This window comes from Myzus persicae, unplaced genomic scaffold (genome assembly GCF_001856785.1).
Source record: "Myzus persicae strain clone G006 unplaced genomic scaffold, MPER_G0061.0, whole genome shotgun sequence".
Taxonomy (NCBI): Eukaryota; Metazoa; Arthropoda; class Insecta; order Hemiptera; family Aphididae; genus Myzus; species Myzus persicae.
The window spans coordinates 164,629-186,307 of record NW_019102965.1 but is presented as its reverse complement, the minus strand read 5'-3'; the positions used below and the strand labels follow the sequence as shown (position 1 = coordinate 186,307).

Sequence of the window (21,679 nt, the reverse complement as noted above, 5' to 3'; positions counted from 1 at the left end):
TTAATGAGACGTTTCCTTAAAATCTATTGTTATCGGATTGTTTTTTTTTTTTATATTTCAAGATTGTTTTTACAAATTGAGTCCTTGATTACTGCTAGTGGATAATGAGTTTATCATTTCACCAGTACCCTAAATAGTTTATCATTGCAAAATCAATTAATTGCATTTCTTGTAAAAATTTACGTATTTTAAAGCCAAAAAAAAAATGATTTATGACTTAATACTTAGTTTTTTTCCAAATTGTTACCCGGTTAGAAACAATTAGACGGATAATAATAGTTAACATATCTGGTTTTTAATTTCAAATCATAACTTTTGTAATCATTTGTAACCTTTTTGTAAATATATTCTGAATTTAAAAAAAAAACTGTTAGCTAACTTATAGATACTTGAATATTAGTCCGTAATATATTATCATCACATTAATCATATGATGGTTGATGAACATTATAGTTTTAGTCATTGTGTTTGAGATTTGTGTAATTATTTGTTTAGTATTAGAAATGCTAAACAATTTTAAACATGTGAATTTGATAGATTGGATATTGAGCGCAAAAACAAGTTCTTCGACGCAGTTTTAAAGAATTTATAAAAAATAAAACATAAATAATAATTATGTTTCTGAATTCAATGCATGGCCTCTGCGCCAATATCTAAAATAAATAACGAAAATAATTTGACACTTCGAAATCAATTTGAGTATCGGCATCCATTACCAATTTATAACCTTTATATAAAATTGTATTTTATGCAATATTCTAAGCTATAAATCAAGTTTATAGTGGTTTACTTATCGTCAAAATCCTTTAAAATACCTATATATATACCTCATTAAACTTTTCGACGGTTTTATTCAAATGTATATATTTATGTATTTATTTTCTTTCGGCTGATTCTTGTTTTATTGATTTTATACGCTACCTATATATATTATAATATGATAATTGTATTTAAATAAACAATCATCGTAGTATTTAAACGCATTCATATATGACCTGACAACATATAAACGTACAACATACATAATTTGGGTAGTTTTGTAGTGGGCTTATTATGTATTACGTTTTGTGTCATGTTTATCTTATTCGAAATGTGTTAATTGTTGCGTATAGTTATTTGTGTGGTGCTCGAGTGGTATGGAAAATATCCGATGCATTATACCTGATGATGAATTTGACCTGATATTATAATTATTAGTGTAATTGCGCAGTTTCTCAATTTAAATAATGGTTGTACGTCATATATGTTGCGGTCGGAGGAAAATCGTGTCACGCAACAATCTCACGTCGCGTTTGCAAAATTCGTTTGTTTGATATCTTTTCGCGTTCAATTAAATTAAATAATATATAAATGTTATCGTTATATGACGTACCAAAATATTGAATGACCAGCTCACAAACAAAATATTATTCCACTGCATATCAAAAATATATTAGCACCGTTGGCGTTGTTCAGTAGGTATTCGAAAACGTACACCTAATAATCTGACCGTACAGATATCATATACACATAATATACGTACAATGTGCATAATATTATTGTGTCATAAAAAAGAATTAGGGTTTTAGACCCCCGAGTGCATCATGATCACTTTCTGAAAATTGTGTGCGGTCTCACGCAAGACTAATGGCTTTAAAATGTAAATTCTGTGAATTACATTTCGGTCTTAAGTGTGTATTATATTTCGTAGTTAATATTAAATATTATTGTGTCATATATATATATATATATATGTGTGTGTGTGTGTGTGTGTGTGTGTGTGTGTGTGTGTGTGTGTGTGTTTGTGAGTGTGAGTTTAGAAATTATGACGATATGGTTTGTTAAAGAAAGTGGTGGTGTAATCGCATTTATCATAATATTAAATAAAACAAAGTGTGCATAAAATATGTACATTATATACTGATTGTGTATAGTTTATCTAAAACTTGGTATATTCTGTTCATGCGCCTAATGTCCATGAGTGGAGTTGGGCAGTTTTATTTTTTTTTTTTTTAATTTTTTTTTTTTTTAACTATCTTGACTTTCATTTGGCCGTATATTGATAATCATATAATATTTGCATTTATTTTTTATTTTTTTACACATCCGTTTTATATTCTCGTCTTTATACCGATGTAAACGTATTATTGTAGTTATTTGTTTTAACATATTACTTTTTTTTTTCAAACCACCTTTTCTTCTACATTTATGTGCGTACCTATCTTTCTCCTTTTTTTTTTTAATCATGTCCACTTCCATTTTTTTTTTTACCTTTTTAATGACAAAATGGCTGCCGACGAGGGAGCACAGAGACAGTCTCCGGGGATTGCCGCTCATTAATTCGACCGCGTAATAAAGTGTATAACAGACGTAATAAATCATTGCTTTTTTTTTGTCATACGTGTTTAGTTTTTTACCTCCTAAAATAATCCAATTTTATTGCCGTCTTAGGTGCGAAATGAGTTGTTGACGACGATTCGCATCGACTGGATGTATATACAGTGTTATTATCGAGTACAATATTATTTATCTACAATTATTTTCCAGAACGTATTCTCTCGGGTGGCGAGGGTGTGCAAAAACGATCGCGGTGGACCGCAACAGCTCAAAAACCGGTGGACATCGTATCTGAAGTCTCGTCTCAATTGCTCCGTGCCTGGCGAATTCCCATTTTACTTCAACGAAATACGTGAGTATCTCCAGCAGAGCCGTATGAGAAACTATTCGCTTTGTCTATAATTGAGTTACTGCAGACGTCTTTTGTCCAGTTTTTGTTTTTGTTTTTTTGTTTTTATCTGATACTTATTAAAACCATGTACATATGATGAGACAAATAGCTTCTAAATATATTATATATATACTGTATTATATTGGATTCACTACGACAAGTGAGGAAATACAAAGAGTAGATGAAATACGTTATAGAATTAATATTTTATTAAAAACTGTTCGAAAATATCTCTAGTCATAAATTCCACAGTTATTTAATAAGGCAAGCCAAAAGAGAAGAAAGTGCAAAATACATTTTTATCCGCTAATAACGAATACAAATGAAAGCATCCGAATTATGGCCGGTACCTATAGGTACATAATATCAAACGTAATACCTTATCTCCGCGGTAATACTAAAGTGCAGATCGTTCAGAGGTAAACATTAATCAAAACTCTCATAACCGCGTTTATCCTATGTACATAAGCTCTACCGTTTCTTTATAATAAGTCGAAAGATAATTCGGTTTATGAAACGTTTAATTAATAACTTTAAATTAATATGATGTATATATCATAAATATAATGTCCAGTTCTTAGTATATTTCTATACAGTTCATGCCGAATGCATCTTATGGATTTTCGATTCGAGATCAATAACTTTTGTTAAATTATGACGTAATAACATATATGTATATTATAATAATATAAAATAAAATATGACTGAAACTAACATGATTATTCATTATCCATTCGCTATAATTGATCTCATTGGTATGCTGTACGAATATGGTTTCATTGTATGGCCATATTGAGTAAGGTGGATACCACAATTTTAAAATAAAAAAATGTACATATATACGTAAAATAACCATAATTATAGGTATTTACTCATTCAAGGCTTAAATAAACCATGTTATATTCAAAATGTCAAATGCCTTACTCACATTTTATTGCAATTGTTTTTTCTGATTTATTTAAAATTTGTCTTAACAAATTACTTTCCAGTTACCTAGTTGATTATCTAAAATATACTGATAAATATTGGGGATATAGATTATAACACTGTCATTTTATTTGTCGAGTGTCGGTTAGGTACCTATTTAAATAAACTTATTTCATATTAGTTATTGTTTATATTTGTATGTGCGATGGTGGAAAATATTTTGGTAATTTACTCACAGATACAATCGTAGTGTTTTAACCATCATAGCTTTAAAAGAAATTTTATCTCGTGAACAAAATTGATTAGAAATAAAAGTAGAAACAAAGCGGTTATATTTGATATTATCGTACCTCCCCGAGGACATGAAAGGAAATAATCGTTTGAGGTGATTTTATTATGAATAAAAAGTCACGTTTTGTGTGCCCAGCGGAAAAGTAAAACAGACGAATAAGTAATTGAACTGAAACTGAAGTTTTCATAGAATAACTTTTTGAACATCGTGTTCTTGTTCGTTGCTACACCATTCCAAAAAATAATAAAAAATAAAATAAAATAAATAAATATAAAAACCTCGAGAAAGGAAAACGGTCTATTTTTTTTTCCCTAAACTAATTATTATTTTTCATTTTCCTCAAACTACCGAGGGGGAAAAAAAAGTCCACCGCTGCCATTATATGAAACGAATAAAATACTTAGGGAGGCAGAAACAGAGAAAGAGATATGGGGTTTCCACCCGCGGAAAAATTATTCGAGCACATTAAAGGTTACCCGCTTATGCATGGTTTTAATTATAAAACCACTTTCGCCTTGCTGAACTTCTTTTGTTCTCACTCCGTCTGTCTTTCTCTCACGTGCGCGGCCTTTATGTGTCTCCCTTTGCACTTCTCCGCTCGCGATATATGTACGGCATTTAAAGCTACGGCCCAAGTACAATGACGAATGTATTAATATAGACGCTCAACCATTCGTGTAGATATTATTCAGCGTCGAGTCAATAAAATATACACAAAACACGTTGGTAGGAACACCTATATACTGCTGTTTCCGGTCCAGCTATTATACTTAGGTATAGGTGTATATGTTGTGTCTGACCGCTTCGAAATTCGGTTGTTGACCACCCGATCGTCAAAATATGTGCCTACTACGATTTGTACGTATATTATAATATGATCGATCATGATTTCTATCGAATTTCTCTTATTGTATCAGCAGTATACTACCTACCAACTATTATAAAATGTACGATATTATAATAATTATTTGACCGCATTTACATCGAGTCGTATTGTACATTGTGATGTGCAATATTGATTAATTCTATGAATTCAATTATGTTTTCATACCTATACCGTTTTACTTGTGTGCATTCGTTGGTTTCAATTACTGTGAGCATTGTGTGTATTAATATTACAGGCGATTGCAGACAAGAAATACTTTAAACTATTAACACAAACAATTTCAAACTAACTGTGGAAAAATAATTAAACTATTAACTTAATTATCAAAGTAACTCTATTATGTTTCACTGCATAAACTATATTGGACTTGTACAAAATGTGTTCATTTAATAAACAATAATAATATTTATACGTAAATGTACTGTAAAGAAATAGTTTTTTAAATCCAAACAAGAAAACAAAGATTTTTTTGAATTTCATTTTATGGTGTTTTTTTTTAAACTACAAGTTTTTTTAATCTCAAGAACGATATTATTATTGCTTTTGAACTGTACTTGATACAATATAAGTTTACATGTTTTACTATTTAGTACACAATTATCATTTATACAATATTAAACTTATTCGCATTTCTGAGTGTTGTCATTAGATACATTTCATTAGATATTGTTTTAGTTATAGGTATTCGGTTTCTGATCGAAAACATTCCACATAATATGCTGCTTAACATGTTTTCAACATATTTGACGGATACAATGGTAGTTGGTATTTCCGGGTGGTGGGTATACTACTTATAATCATTATTATAATATATCTCACGCTTTCCGCGAGTGTTTCCATAGACACAATATAATGTTTATGTTAAATGCTATACCGGTGAGAAAATTGAATCTGTCTACGGAATTGTTTCAAGTACCTCGCCAGTCATAACGTACATTTCGTAAAACAAATTCTGGACATCAGTTTATGCGGGGGGTGTGTGGTGAACGGATTAAAAAAAATAGCCGATTCTCGGTATAAAAGTGTCATAAACGATCGTCGTTAATATTCAGAACCCTAATTATATATTGCCATTACACAACTAGACTATGTTGTCTACTGAAGTACTTGAACTATGTTCAAATGTGTCAATGACCGGACTATTTGATTAACAAAAAAATGTTTATGATAAATCGAATTTTAGCCCTAACTCGGGGATGATAATCCGTGGATATAGTATTACGGATATATTCTCCGTAGAAAATAATAATATAATAATAACATCCTGTTTTCTTAGAATCGCCCTTTCCGCTGTGGCTCGATAATATACGCTGCAGCGTGCGTATATATGCCAAAGCTCGATTTTCTCCAGTACCTAATACAATTTCGTATTCCCCTCGAGTCTAGATAGGGGATGATGGCACCGAACCTTGCCCCGTATGCGGCGCATTACAGTACATAATAATATTGTAATCGCGTCGCACGTGTACACTCTGTATATATTTTACACTACAAAGCGCTGTGTATTATAATATATAACGAAAAAAAAAAAAAATCGAACGCGTATACACCCCGGTCTGTATATACACTGCTGCAGCTACTAGCTGCTTCTGTGCAGCAGTACTCAAACAGTTTCAATTTTCTTCCGGCAATTCCAGTCGTTATTATTACAGAATATTATCTCTATAAAAATGCTAATGATACACGAGATGATTCACTAAAGGCCGGGCTCGGCGTCACCCGTTTATTAACTTTTGTGTTCAATAATTATTATCGTGCGTTTGTAGTACAAATTCTGATTTCGAAATGCTCGAGTGATCTAAAGATCATATTAGAGTTGAGTATATATTCAACTAAATAGTTCATAAATCATCATCCCTGTACAATACGTCATAATATTTGTTTGTATATAATTGCATAGTATACTTAATCACGGTTTTGGGTATGATGAACACAAAATGTTGAAATTGTTGTACTGTATAATGTTAATTTTATACTACCTCCTTATTATGTTTTGAACATCTCGAAAATCCAGATTCCTTTATTCCAGTGTTCGTTTAAGTGCTCAGTATTTCTTTTAGTATGATAAGTGGTTTTTTTTTTCTAAATCGCCCTCCCTTTGAACTACGGTCCAGTAACGTCCTCGCATAATAGGCCGGATATTTATATGGATTTGACATTTATTAATACACATTTATAAGTAGGTTCGTACCGCATTAAGTAGACTGTAAACAGTTTTAACTTTGGAGCTCGAGTGTTCAAAAGGTATGACACTCAAAAACCACTTAATCAGCCGAGTGTGTCCAAACTCGCATGTAACATATACACTTTGTAAAATAAGACACATCCACACTCAAGCCCTCGATCGACACAGTTTTCTTCAATTATTATACTATTCACGTGCCTCAAACTTAATTACTTGGGGCATGACTTTTTTTTTTAAATACACGTTCGATGTAATAAGGATGAGAATTAGATTTTTTATCGGCTTACCAGCGTCGGCAGAAACGCTATATATAGCAACCCGCTATATAGTATTGATTATATTTTACGAACAGTTGAGTCACATTAGCCAAACAATTTGAATCTCTGTGCAGACATCTGATTAGGGTTGGGCGATTCCTGGGAATGTAAATGGACTGAAAATCCTGAGAAGGAATATTATTCTCGGAAATTGGATATCTGAACAATTCGCGATACCTAATCAATTATTATGTCAAAACGTAATGCTGTAATGACGTATTTCAAATGTTTTTATCATATAAAAATCATATATAGTTATCTTCAAAGTAATAAACCAATTGATTTGTTATTTTCTTTTAATCGACTAAACAGTGATAATACAAACACAACAAAATTAACATTTCACAAAAACAATAATCGTATATTGTCATTGTATATTATATAGGTAATATATCTTTAATAATAACCAGGATATCTACTAATATGATCGACTAATATTTATTTTGGCGTGAATAATACCGTTGCTCTATTACAATAAAATAATAATTTAAACTTATGTTTATGAAATAGGCTAGAAAAAATAATTACCAATAAAAGTATAAGATTTAATTATTATTTATATTCCCGGCAACAGTGCTTATCCAGAACCATCGGGAAATCTTTGATAACGAGATAGTTCCTATGAGAACCTCTGGACGCTATCCTGTAATACCACCATCCATTAAAAATCTTCGACGATAAAAAATTTTAAAATCAATAAATTTAAACTCTTATTTTGAATGAGGGTACATTGTAAAAACATGCATTAAACATTTTTAGTGTCATCAATGATATTTAACTAGTAGGTATTTTACTATAATCGATGGTTTTTGTTATTATGTTAAATTGTTTCTTTGCCATCGATTTCTTTATGGACTATTGAATTTTTAGTGTATCTACTAGTCCACTTGATATATTAAATATAAGTCTTGTTTATGCTTATAGTTTAATAATATGGTGTCACTAAATCGACCATTATGCATATAATATTATGATAGTAGTAGGTACATTGTTAATATTTAGTTTTTATTTATTATGTTAGATTTGGAAAATAACCGTAGAATACATTTACCATTTTCTCACTGATATAAGCAACTAGACGCAATTCATATAAATACATATGTACCTATGTAATTGGTCTTAAATTTGGGCGTCTATTGCACCGACTATTTTAGACTTCAAATACATCTCACCTACATTAATTGCAGCATGAAAAATTATAAGATATTCAATTTGAAATCAATAATTTTTAGAATTCTCGCAATTTAAACCGTTGGTAATGCCGAAATGCGTTTAATGAAAGGCCTGTTCACTCGCCCACAATCATAAACCTAACATTCATCGTACAACACTACTTGCATTTATTGTAAATAATTATTTTATAGATATTGTAGTAAAAAATTACACTTATTTATATATTTTGGAATCTATCATCGCGAGTATTAAAACTTTTGCAGTTTAGGTATTGTCTTTTTTTTCAAATTAAATATTGGTTTTTATTTTGTATTTATGCTAACGATTTTCTGAGCGTTCGATGCCTACTGACATGCCTGTGTGAATTTATGTACCAGCGTTTATTTGAGCGTAGTTTACGGTTATTTACGATAAACGTCGCAGTAACAATGTGAAATAAACTCCAACGTTACGCTTAATTTTGTCGTGTCTGTGTGCTTATTAATTTGTTTCTCCCTCCTCAGAATCATCGACGGACCTGGTACAAGGTGTATATGGCACCAAACAGCATTTCATGATGTACGGCGTGTTCACGACACCGGTCAACAGCATCACTGGGTCGGCAGTGTGCGCGTTCTCGCTGTCCGACGTGCTCGATTCGTTCGAGGGTGAGTTCAAGGAACAGACCTACATGAACAACAACTGGTTACCAGTACCCGGGTCCAAGGTGCCGGACCCCAGACCGGGCCAATGTGCCAACGACTCCCGGACGCTGCCTGACCTCACTCTGAACTTCATCAAGAGCCATTCTCTGATGGACGAGGCAGTCCGGTCGTTCTACCAACAGCCAATCATTGTCCGCACAAGCGTTAAGTAAGTGTTCCCACAAATCTCGAGCTGTTTGAGTGTTTTCTGATGCATTATAAATTCATATTGACATCGCTTATTCGTTATCTTTGGTTTTCTTTTCTCTATTTGTGTTTGTCTCCGCCCATGCAGCTATAGGTTCACGGTGATCGCTGTGGATCCGCAAGTGAAAGCCATCGACGGAAAGACCTACGACGTCCTCTTCATCGGAACAGGTAATAAAATCATAGATTAAATGTCAGGACTGCATCCGCATTGCATTCCGCCACTCGACAGTTAAAAGGATCAATCCTAGTCGTAATGTGTATAGCGTAGTATGATATACAACAAGATTTATGTGCACAGCGGATGTATTTTAGTCGGTTATATGTGTAATCGGTCTGCGAATGTCACTTGCTCCTTGCTGGTCCCCATTGTACGAATTCTGCATCAATGTTTCAACTGAAAGCCCTTATCATATCAATGGAGTCTTTTGGAAGCCTATGTTTTTGCGGTATTCGCTGTTCTTGCGTCCTGCAAGTATATGATATATTTTCTGTATCGCCGTTATTTCAAACCCAATATTACCTTGCGATGTTTCTATTTACTTCTATTTTTATTTTCATATTTAGGTCACGATGATTGTAATATATTATAACACTGCTGTATAATTGTGAATCAGAAATTATCATACTCAGCACACGCACCATTGTGCTTGCAGTACATCACTGTATAGACCTTACGTGATGTAATAATCCTCTGTCCATATTAACGCGTGTTTATTCCGTACATATTTAAATGTTTTTTTTTAAATTTGGATTAAACCCTAATCTCGCCCCGATTAATTATACCCCGCCTGGTATAATATTTTAAAACATACGCGTATATAATATATACTTGCATATTATATATTATATTAACGAATAAGCGGTTTGATTTCACACGACTGTATATGTTCTTGATATAGGTATATGGATGGCATTTCATGGTAAAACTCACCGGGGTGTTTGTTTCACGCCTTGGAAGCGATTATATATTATAATATAGGCATAATATTACGCTCCGCTTACACTGTCGTTTAATCCGTTTAATTTTCAATCGTCTCGATTTTCGAGTTTCTGACTCGCGGCGGTGCCTTATTCGCCATAATATCATGTCACCGTAGTAATATTTTATATCATCACATAATTATTAATACTATTATTATTCTAATACGCTTATAACTCGTGACGTCGTATACAGAGGGCACATTATCCCCAAGATTTGTCGGCATTTATTCCCGAACAATTCGCGGTGTGTGTGCGCCCTGTACACATAGGTGTGCTGCTTCTATGTACTTATAAATGTATGATATATTCGTTTTTTTTCGGCTTGCAGATAGCGGAAAAGTACTGAAAGCAATAAACGCGGCCAGCGCGGACACTAACGAAAAAGTGAGCCCGGTGGTCATTGAAGAGCTGTACGAGTTCGGTGGTCCCGGAACTACCACGGCCGTGCGAAACATAAAGCTCGAAGACAAGAGACTGCTGGTCATTACCGACAGACAAGTGGTATCGCTTCCGCTCGACAGATGTCAAAACGCGCTGATAGTCACTTGCGGGTAATTATAATTATATTTATCCGTTTTCATCATCATAAATAATATTTGTACTTATAATGTTCGGATAACGGATATTATTGAGGCCGAACGGAATTGAAACGAATAATTATTATAACTGTTGTGCATAGCCGTGTTAATCAACCCTGGATTTAACATTTCTTTGTCGCGACAAACTATATATAACCTCACGAGAACATATTTTCTACGCCGTAACTTTTACTCTGCTGAAGATTTTTTATTTTTTTTTATTTTAAAAGTCGGTTAGGTAATCAAAGTTTTGATTATGTTTCGTTCATAATAATGTGTTTGTATGTATATATATAAAAATTCGTAAATATTTATTTTATTCAAATTTCAACACTTTACTCCTAAACTGTTTTTCAAACACAAATAATAAAAGTAATATTTTTATTATTTACTTTGGTAAATAGTTTTGAAAATTGCGTAAAGGAAGAAAAAGAACGATAAAATTCTAAAGAAAATTCTTAATAACTTGTACCATGCTGTCGAGTCGTGATAGCTTTAATTTCTCGAAAACTCTTACAAGTATAATAATGTATTATGTCTTAAGACATAAAATAATTCATACATATTATAATATATCGGACGTTTTTTTATAGCGAAAACGGAATAATTAATCTCAATCACCGTAGAATTTCTGACAATACGTCTTACCACTTTATTACATATCCCCCAGCTCTCTTATTATTTATTCGATTGTTATCGTCGCCCTGCAGCTGTGCATACAAAAACGTCATAACAATTGTAATGATAAAACCCCAGAACCCTGCATCAGCAGCCACCGATAATATTATAATGACGTCCCGATTCCGTTGTTCTCAGCGAATGCATTGGTCTCCAAGATCCGTATTGTGCGTTTGACAAAGTCTACAAGAAATGCCGCTCGATGCGCGAAGTGCCTACCTCCCGATGGCAAGAATTTATCCAGAACATTCAGACCGGATTGCACCACGAATGCCCTTCGGGTGAGAACGATTTAATATATTTCAAAACGACGAATCCTCAATAATAATATATATGTAGGTGGGGTGATTAATTTAACGCTTATGGAACACTTTTTAATGCAAATGAGTGTCTTACGTTCAACGAATCGCCATAAAATACTATTAATTATAGGTGTAAACAGAGCGCGTCTGCAGTCCAAATAGTTACCAGAAACAACTGCAAATATTTCGCCTTCAGTTTCATTCGTGATTTATTTTTGTAAAATAACAGCGTTTTGGGGAGAAATAAAAATGAAGTGATTTCAATTTTTTGCTTTACTGTATTTAACTTACCGAATGATAGACATTTAAAGTTATCAACTGCGCGCAATATGGGTGGGAATTATACTAAAAGGTTATTATATGATATGCATTTAATTATTAATTGAACTATAATTTGGAAACAAACAAAATTGATTTAGAGAACGTCATAACTGAACAAAAGAGTCAAATTCACATAATTCAGTTATTTTAGCTGCACATTATTATAATACTAATATCCTGCTTTATTTATTTATTAAGCAAACAACACTTGATTTGACAACTCATAGTTTTATGTATATGATTCATGGTTACCATTTTTAAACACCTATATAATATTTTATAACTAGTTTATTACTATTCTTTAATAAATAATAATAATAATTAAAATAATATAATAACTAATTAAAAGTTAAAACTCAAAAAAAGCTAAAATTAGTTTCTTGAAAATTCGCTATCAAAAATACTAATTATTATTTAATAAAAATAGAATGTTTTTGAGTAAATCTGTTTGTTTTTGTTCATATATTTTGCGTACAACTTTAAATGTATCCTAAAAGTTAACTATAATATTTCTATGATTGTATTATCTACACGTATATCTAATAGCTACTTCTGGTTCTGGGCTACAATAGGTTTAAAAAGTATGTACATTTTATACATTTCTTGGACTATGATCCTCACAATAAACACTCTTTAAATGGAAAAGTACAATTTCTTTTAAAAATTGTCATAATGAACATTTTTTATGGACATAGTTCTATTTTTTTTCAAATTTAACATACATTTTAAATTTAATCTTTTGATGTAGGATGATATATCTTTTTGAGGATTTTGATATGGGAACAGAATATCGTATCAAAATGTACATCGAAACAATATATACGTTCCTATAGTTAATTAGTTATATCATATAAGTATATTCAAATGTATAGCGTAGTTATAAAAGATCGTGTTGCACGAACATTTTGTGTAGAATTACTTATACTTACTACATACTCCAATCATTCGAGAGTTCTCATCAAGGCATGTTTTAATAAACCTTTTACTCTTCGAGATAATAATATAAGTGTTTATCGTTAACGAACGCGTCCGATTTAAAAACGTGATATTACGTTACGTTAACGTCTGCGGACAAAATTCGTTTCCGGTAAGTTGACTTATTATTTTTTTCCTGCCACTCTTTCAGCGTCTAACAGCAGAAAAGACTCGGGCATCGGATTCGCTTCAAACGCCCAGAGCGGCGCTATTGGCAAATCGATCGAAGACGCTGGCGATACGATAAACCTTTCGCAAGATGACCAAGCTCCACCGTTCGGTGAGTGTATGATGATAATAATGATATGCTACAGTGGAGCCGATCTATGGTACCTACATGACGATTTTTTCCATATTGTAGTAGTATACCCACCACCCACCCGCCCCGGAAGTTCGTTTTATAAAAAATACCACCCATCATGACCAACCACCCTTGAACTACCTACTACAGCATTTGTCGTAGGTGAAACCCACCATACGTACACCATAATATGGGATCGACGCCACTGCAGATGTGTGCTTGTATATACATACATAATTTGTATACAATCTGGATATATGTATAGGAACCTATTATACGCAGTATGTCTCAAAAGCACCCCGTTACACCCTGCAAAGTTTCTTGGTGATGGAAAATCGATTTATTTAAACGCGCGGCGTTTTCAACGGTCGTGTGTATAAAAAAAAATTGCGATTGGCGAAAAGGGTCAGACCGTTTGTTTTTGGTACTCTGCATTTTGTTTTATTACAAAACATATACATTTTCTGGCTAATTTTGAAACAACACTTACATAGGTGTACACGCGATTCAGATCATATACGCTCCGAAGCTGTACGTAAAATGTGTAGCGTCGGTGCATAAATTATGGGGACATGAATTAGAATTACCATACGTTTAAAACGGGATTATTCTTTTTACAGCATTTCGACCCGCAGCTACCGTCCCGAATACATTTCATCAATTTGCTTTTTTTTTGCCCTGCAGCTATTGTTGTTTAATTTAATTTTTTTTTTTTTTTACTTCGGTATGGGTGAAAATTGTTCACTGAAAATTTTTTAGTGTGAATATTATAAATATACTTGAACGAAGATGATTTGCTATTTTAATCCGTGATTTCACTTAGTACTCTGGGATGTTGAGAACTGAATCAAATTTAAAACCGATGCACATATCAATGTACACTTCTTTTTTTAATAACTATTTTTGATTTATAACAAATTACAATATTTTAATGTCTAATTAAGGTGCATAGTTAAATAGGCAGGTATTAAAAATGATTATTTCGTCCTTAATATGCCTCGTATGACAACAATACAAATTTACTCTGCCCTATATATATATCGGTATTATATTAAAGAGTTTATTTTTTATGATTATTTGGCTGATATTTAGCGAATGAATGGTCGGACGTTCCTCACCAGGTTTCCCAAGACGAATTTCTCGTTTTCATCTCTTATTTTTGTCTCTCTTAAAGGTGCTAACAATGACGACGTAAGGGTGGACGAACGCCAGGACGGCAGCTACACCATGGAAACTGTACTGACGGCCGTATTCGCCGCCTGTTTGGCTGCGCTTCTTACTGGTTTCCTGGCCGGTTACGCATGCGCACGACGGTGCACGAAGAGCGAAGACGACAACCTACCATACCCGGACACCGAATATGAATATTTTGAACAACGGCACAATATGAATGCGTGAGTACCCGTCGACACGCTTGATATCATACGAAGCGGTCCATTTACACTAATTTTCCCTAGTAAATTTAGGGGATTATATAATATAGGAACAAAAAAAAGGTTTCTGTATGGTGTATTTATAAAAACATATTTTAATTATATTTTTAATTTTATAGTTAAAAGGGTAATAGTTTTCAAACAATGTTGGATGTATGTGCAATTATTATTGAACATTGAATAGTTAGTTTTTTTTTTTCATTCATACAAACATTTACAGTTTAGACCAGTAAAGTAAAATGGCCAGGACCGATCAGGGGTAGGTACTCCTAAAAAGTGGTGGTCTGCTATTCTACTCATTTAAACTTTAAACTGTGTTAATATAACTATTAAAACTATTTATTTAATATAAATTAACATTTTACATACATTTTGCCATTCTGATTGAAAATATGTTGACATTAAATAAATTAAAAATATCCCTCAAAATCCCTATGATGCAAAATTATATTATTGTTGGTTTTTGTTGCAAAACCTTTGCGTTATTTGTTGGATATTATTTATTATTTATTAAATACTCTAAACTTTTTGTTCAAAATTACAAAAATTATTTTAATCATTTAAAATCAATGACCCTATAATATAACCGTGTTTATTTATTTTATATTTTTTTCTTTTGCCCCGATGAAATTTTACAGTATTTTCACTATGAAAAACATATCATGTCCCAACAAATTGTATATGCACAAATTTCTAAGTTGGTCATATATGGCTCAAGTTTTAGATAAACTATAAATTTGGCGTTTTTTTGGATAAAAAGATAAAACAATCAAATAATATTCGTGCAAAATCGGTGGTCAATATGATTAGACTATCACCCAGTAGGTATACATCATAAATCATAAATCGACAATAACCATTTATTGTAAAGTATTATTCAATTTTTTTTATTTTGTAAAATAGAAATTACAAAAAATGCCATTTACACGTTAATGTTGTTGCTATAATTATTACGGTTTTTTGATGTCTTGTGTTAATAAAATCTTTAGAATTCATTTAAAACGGTTTGTGGTAAAATCACTTGACCTATAATATTAGTCAAACCAATAATCACCTTTTGTTATTTACTAATTTTAATAATTCGTGTTATACATATTATACAATAATCAAGATAAATTTGTATAAATTCAATATATATTTCAAGTGACCTTTTATTTTATATAAAGCCTTAAAAGTTCGAGTGTTAACAACTCGGCAGTGTAAAGCTGGGGCAAAATAAAAATTTGGGCAGATAAAAAAATACACTTACTATGTGTAGAATACCTATCCATTATGATGACGGTAAATGTAGGAATATGATTTTATGCAAAGACTGAGATCCGGCTGGAAATGTAAAATATGAATCTATGAATTTTATTTATAGATTGACTACAAACTAGATGGGAAAAAAATTCGATTAGTAGTGTGAGTGTTAATATTTATTCAAACAATAAACAAAAAAATGAACGAGTTAAGATGATTGTATTATTATTTATTGCAATACTTATGAGTTATGGCATTCGTGACATTTTCATGCGCACTGTATTTCGTTTATACCGTTAAACCGTTATTCAGTATATTCTGTATAATATTTTACTGTCTACCTATATTGTAATACTTACAGATAAAGGCTTAAGGGTGTATTCGCGGTGTTTGGAGTAGGTTATTGACTAGGTACTCCTGGCATATGTGCTCTCCAAGAGTGTTTTAGTCGTTAGTAATACCAACAAATTATAAATGAATATGTTATAATCGGTCGCTATATCTATTTCCTGGGCATTCGAGCATTCTATTAAAATGCCCGGCTAATATAGAAAATGTTTAAATAATTATTACCTCATCAAAAACACCAAACATATTTTGTAAAATATTCATATAATGACCGGATTTCGTACATGGCTGGTAACATATATTTTGCAGTGTTTCACTGTGTTTGTTCCAGAAAATAATTGTTTCCAACATGTTTTCCAGAAATTGCCTGGTATTTTTTGTAGTTATTACCCGTTTATGTCTGTATTTATTAGTTTTATACTCTAACCAAAGACTAATATGTTTTTCGCGTTTTTAAAAAATACAAAGTAATTAATTTGTATGCAAATGTATACTAAATTCGTAAACTGTTATATTTTACAGCTTAGTTAAAAATTAACAATTTTCCTGTGTGAGTGCATAATCAAAATAAAAGAAATTCGACTTTTAAAATTACTATTTATATTAATAGGCGTAAAAAATTATTATTTACGGTGGTACACGCAGTAAGAGCCATTACACCTATTTAATGTGTATGTACATGAATTTCACATAATTTAACAAGTAATATACGAGTATATATATATCGGTGCATACCACTTGCATCCTAGATTTTATGTAATAGGTAAATGGAGCCTGGATCAAAAAGGTCAAAAAGAGGTCATAACCTACTTGCGTCCCAGTTACCTTTTTTATATAACCTAGTTACGTTCCAAAAATCAATGGTTAAAATTCGATTATCTGAATATACTTCGATAATATACAAATATAGTATATATACTGTATTACTGTGTATCTGCTTTTTTGAATAAAACTATCTGTATGCTACAATAGTTTCATAAAGAATTATAGAAAAATGTCGATTATTATAATTTAACCAAATACTGCATCAACTTTCTAGTTATCAGATAATATAATACAATTTTATTTTGATTCACAAAGTTCATATTTTATTTTAAAAACACTAGAAATATTAGAAATAATATTTTATGTATTTAAATACAGCATAATATGCCCGATCCGTAGGATGAAGACCCGTTGGGTGAAGACTACGTTGTAAATTTTATATAATGACTGAAATATTTAAGTTATTCATACAATGATACAGTATAGTAACAAATAACAGTTCGTAAAATTGATTTGACACTTCAACGTAGGGATAACGTTATTAGTCTTTAAAATATTTAGACAAACTGTCATCTATTTTATACTTTATCAATAACTATACTGTTTCGATTGATAGTTTCCAGTTAGACCAATTTTGTGGGCGAATTTTCTACCTGCAAAATGTACCTTATTGGTGCCCGAGTAATAGTGTATGTCTAGGCATGCATAATATGTGTTTATATTGAATGATACATATTATAACCTACTGTTAACATGTTAATGCGTTATGAGAATTTCAAAGTTTTATCTGTATTAATTGTTTGAGTATCAATTTATTTGGCTAACATTGTATGCGTCATCATCTATGTCCGTATAGTTGTATAAAATATACAACTCACAGTAGTTTTGGAATCGCATAAAACAAAAATAAGATAACCCACAATGTTGTATCGTGTAAAAAAACTAGCTTCGTACTCAAAAAAAAAAAATTCCTACTATAGTTCATTAAAAAAAAAAAAAAAAACAAGCGATAGTTATACGAAGTAATTATAAACACCCTTCGGGGAAGCTTTTATATGTATTACTAACGGTACCACTCTTTTGGCAGACTTTGTGGAATATTATATATACACACACACAATAATAGCGTTGCCAAGGGAACTATATACACATGTATGTATGTACTATTATATGTATATGTACGGGTACACACTACAAGGGGTTGAGAACCTTATACTGTAATAATAATAATAATTCGTTTGGATCTGATGTATATAATATGTGTGTGTGTTTGCATTGTGTGCATTGTGTTTTAGGTTTATATATATTTATGTATTTATACACACACACACACACACACACACACACACACACACACATATATATATATATATGTATATCAATTATAGTGCTGCGATGATAATAGCGACTGTATACAATACTATACATAAAATATCCTGCCTATATTTATATATATATATACATATATATTGGTACGTAGTAGGTATATATTATATTGGCGATTTACCGCATAGACGTGTCAAAATATAATATCGTCCGATATACTAGCTGTGTGACCAGCCCTGTATACGCATTCGACATAATTATATCAAACAATAATAGTAAAACGACCGTAACTATATTATCCGGTTTCGGTTGACCTGTGCGTTTGTCGCTTGGAAAACACATACCTACACTTGCGAAGTGTTAATTTTGCGAATGGTTGACCGTTTTGACGATAATTATTGTTGATAAAAATAAAAACACCGTTGTTGGAGCCCAGAGGTCCTAAATACGCTCCTCTTAAACGATGTGGATACATTCTTCTAAGTTATTATCGTTCATACGCCAACTAGAGTGTATACAGGCGGTGGTTTTGGGGTTCATCCCATTCCTCCCTCCCTCTCTGCCACGGAATTTTTTCCGTATACGTGCCCGCAGGATACCACTTATCTATATAGTATTATACAGGGTGGATTTTTTAGACTCGTTTAGAAAATAATTTAAAATATGATACCTAACCATGCCCGAAGTGATAACTATAGTGTCGAATTTTAAAATAACTATCATGTACATATGTATGCATACCTATGCTTCGTTTAATGTTGTCGTGCGTTTGCAGGAGAAGACTCGGAGAGCCCAAACTGCTGCCCCAAGAGGAGGTCACGTACGCCGAGCCCGTGTTGATACCTCCCAACAAGGTGATACACGGTTCACCGAAAGCCACGCTGAGACACGCGCCGATGCCCCCGATGGGCTTCACCCAGTTCCAACCGAACGGCGCTCAAGACAGTTACTATTCGCAGCAGCAGAATATCCGCGATCATTTCGGAACGCTTCGGTCGCAGAGGGAACACAAAGTAAACATCGCATAACTCACAATAAGTCTAAAATTGTGCAGTAACCTGTACAGCTACCAACGACACCCGAAGAACTACAAACCGGGGTGGGGGGGAGTCTTCTGATAACACAGCGCATACCTTTTGTTTTTACAAATTATAGAACTATACAAAGTTATTAAAATTAAGGGGGGGGGCATGGATCCAAGCGCTCGGTGATAATCGAAACGATCTATGTGACGTATCAATAAGGGTGTGCCCGGGAGATGTATTAAAACAAACTGACAAATGCTTACAACGAACTGTATTTTACTCTTCAAATCAATATTACCTATACTTATAACTTGATTTTATATAAAATGAGATCAGTGCCGGGGACGGACAACTTCTGCGCAGAAGTCGCTAGCAGGCTATCGAAGCGGTTGACGTCTTGTCGCCACCCGACTCTGGTTTCATTTTGAATAGATTATCGTGAAATTTGCCATAATGATATAGGCAAAAATAATTTTAAATGATTTTTTTGTTATTTCATTAGAACAAAATGTATTGCATAGTTCTTACCTAGTTCATTACCTTCGTTAATTATAGCTATATATACCAACGTTTCGCATCAGTTGTATTTACAATTATTAGGTACATGTATTTTTAGGTATACTCGTGGTTATACGGAAGTTTAAAAAAATATAACCCTCTTTTTCCTTAAAATCCTGCAAAAATGTTATTCCAGCGTCGTATTGCAGAAAAAAAAATAAAAAAATTCTCTGTAATAAATGTGGCTAACGTAATATAATATATATATACAAACATGTATATGAACATATTGGTATAGGTACTATATATAATATCTGTATCATAATCCGTGCGTACATAATGTAACTGCGAGTTTTTTCAAACGAATATAATATGGATTTTTCTTCTTCTTCCCTTCGACAGCTGACGTCCTGATGATAATATACGTTTCGACACATCGCCCATAGTATACGATAACGTACTACCCAATAAAATACCGACTTGGATTTTTAAAATAAAAATATCGAACAAAATTTGATTCTCTCGATTACTAATATTCAGAAACGAGTTAATTAAGGGGCTTGGTTAGTGTCACTAGATAACCTAGTGCGTTTAAAATCCGTCAATATATTTACTAATTTGTAGAGCATAAATATAGAATAAGGGTTATTTCGTTAATCTCGGACTACCGTCAGCACACCTGAGAATTGAAGGGGTCCGCGCAAAGACAATACAATTCCATTTTCACCAAACATCCGGCTTCTATATTTGATAAAACAAAACAAAAATTACAAGTACTTATGTATCTTTGCAAGAAAGAGACTGTCCAACAACCCGTATAGGGAATTACCTTATCTGCAGGAGCTCTCTGTTTTTGTGTTTCTGCAGGCATGTTACCACCATTCAAGATTTTCTTATGGTAAATTCTGAGTTCTGGTCAAAATACAAGATAGGTCCAATAAATTTTAATTTTTTCTAACTGTAAAAAAAAACGCATAAATCAAAAATAATATTACTACAATAACGTAAAATTATGTGTGTGCTTGCAGAACGACGGAAACAATTATCACCACCGCGACGGTTTCGGGACGACGCGCAGCGTGAAAAAAGTGTACCTCTGAGGTGCGTCGGAGGGGAGGGCAAGACCACCGCGTCAACACAACGCGAACGCTAGCAGCTCGTCATCGCCTTCCCCTCCGAGCTCGTCGCCGTCACCGCCGGCATCGCCTTCATTGGCCGCACGCATAACACCGCAACAGCAACAGCAACAACCGTCGTCGCAACAGCAACAGCAGCAGCAGCAGCAACAACAACAGCTGCAACTGCAGCAGCAACAGATTCAACAACAGCAGCAGCAGCAACAACAACAACAACAACAACTTCAACAGCAACAACAACTCCAACAGCAACAGCAACTGCAACAGCTGCAACTGCAACAACCCCAACCACAGGCTCCGTGCAGTTTCATATACAGAGCGGGCGTGTGATGGGGTGCAGGTGGTCGACTGCAGTCGCGTCTGTCGTCGCGATTGGCTAAACATATATTT

The 21,679-nt window shown here is 32.9% G+C and overlaps 1 protein-coding gene across 1 annotated transcript in view; it reads left to right on the top strand.

Moving 5' to 3' along the window:
* Positions 1-21,476, top strand: part of LOC111033500 (semaphorin-1A) — a 150,782-nt gene extending 129,306 nt beyond the window's left edge. The window contains exons 9-18 of the mRNA XM_022314254.1: positions 2,527-2,668; positions 8,991-9,339; positions 9,466-9,548; positions 10,690-10,912; positions 11,756-11,898; positions 13,367-13,495; positions 14,691-14,910; positions 19,406-19,643; positions 21,182-21,254; positions 21,334-21,476. Of these exons, the coding sequence (XP_022169946.1) occupies positions 2,527-2,668; positions 8,991-9,339; positions 9,466-9,548; positions 10,690-10,912; positions 11,756-11,898; positions 13,367-13,495; positions 14,691-14,910; positions 19,406-19,643; positions 21,182-21,253 (1,599 nt within the window). The 3' untranslated portion in view covers position 21,254; positions 21,334-21,476. The remainder of the gene's footprint in view (positions 1-2,526; positions 2,669-8,990; positions 9,340-9,465; positions 9,549-10,689; positions 10,913-11,755; positions 11,899-13,366; positions 13,496-14,690; positions 14,911-19,405; positions 19,644-21,181; positions 21,255-21,333) is intronic.
* Positions 21,477-21,679: the final 203 nt, after the last annotated feature.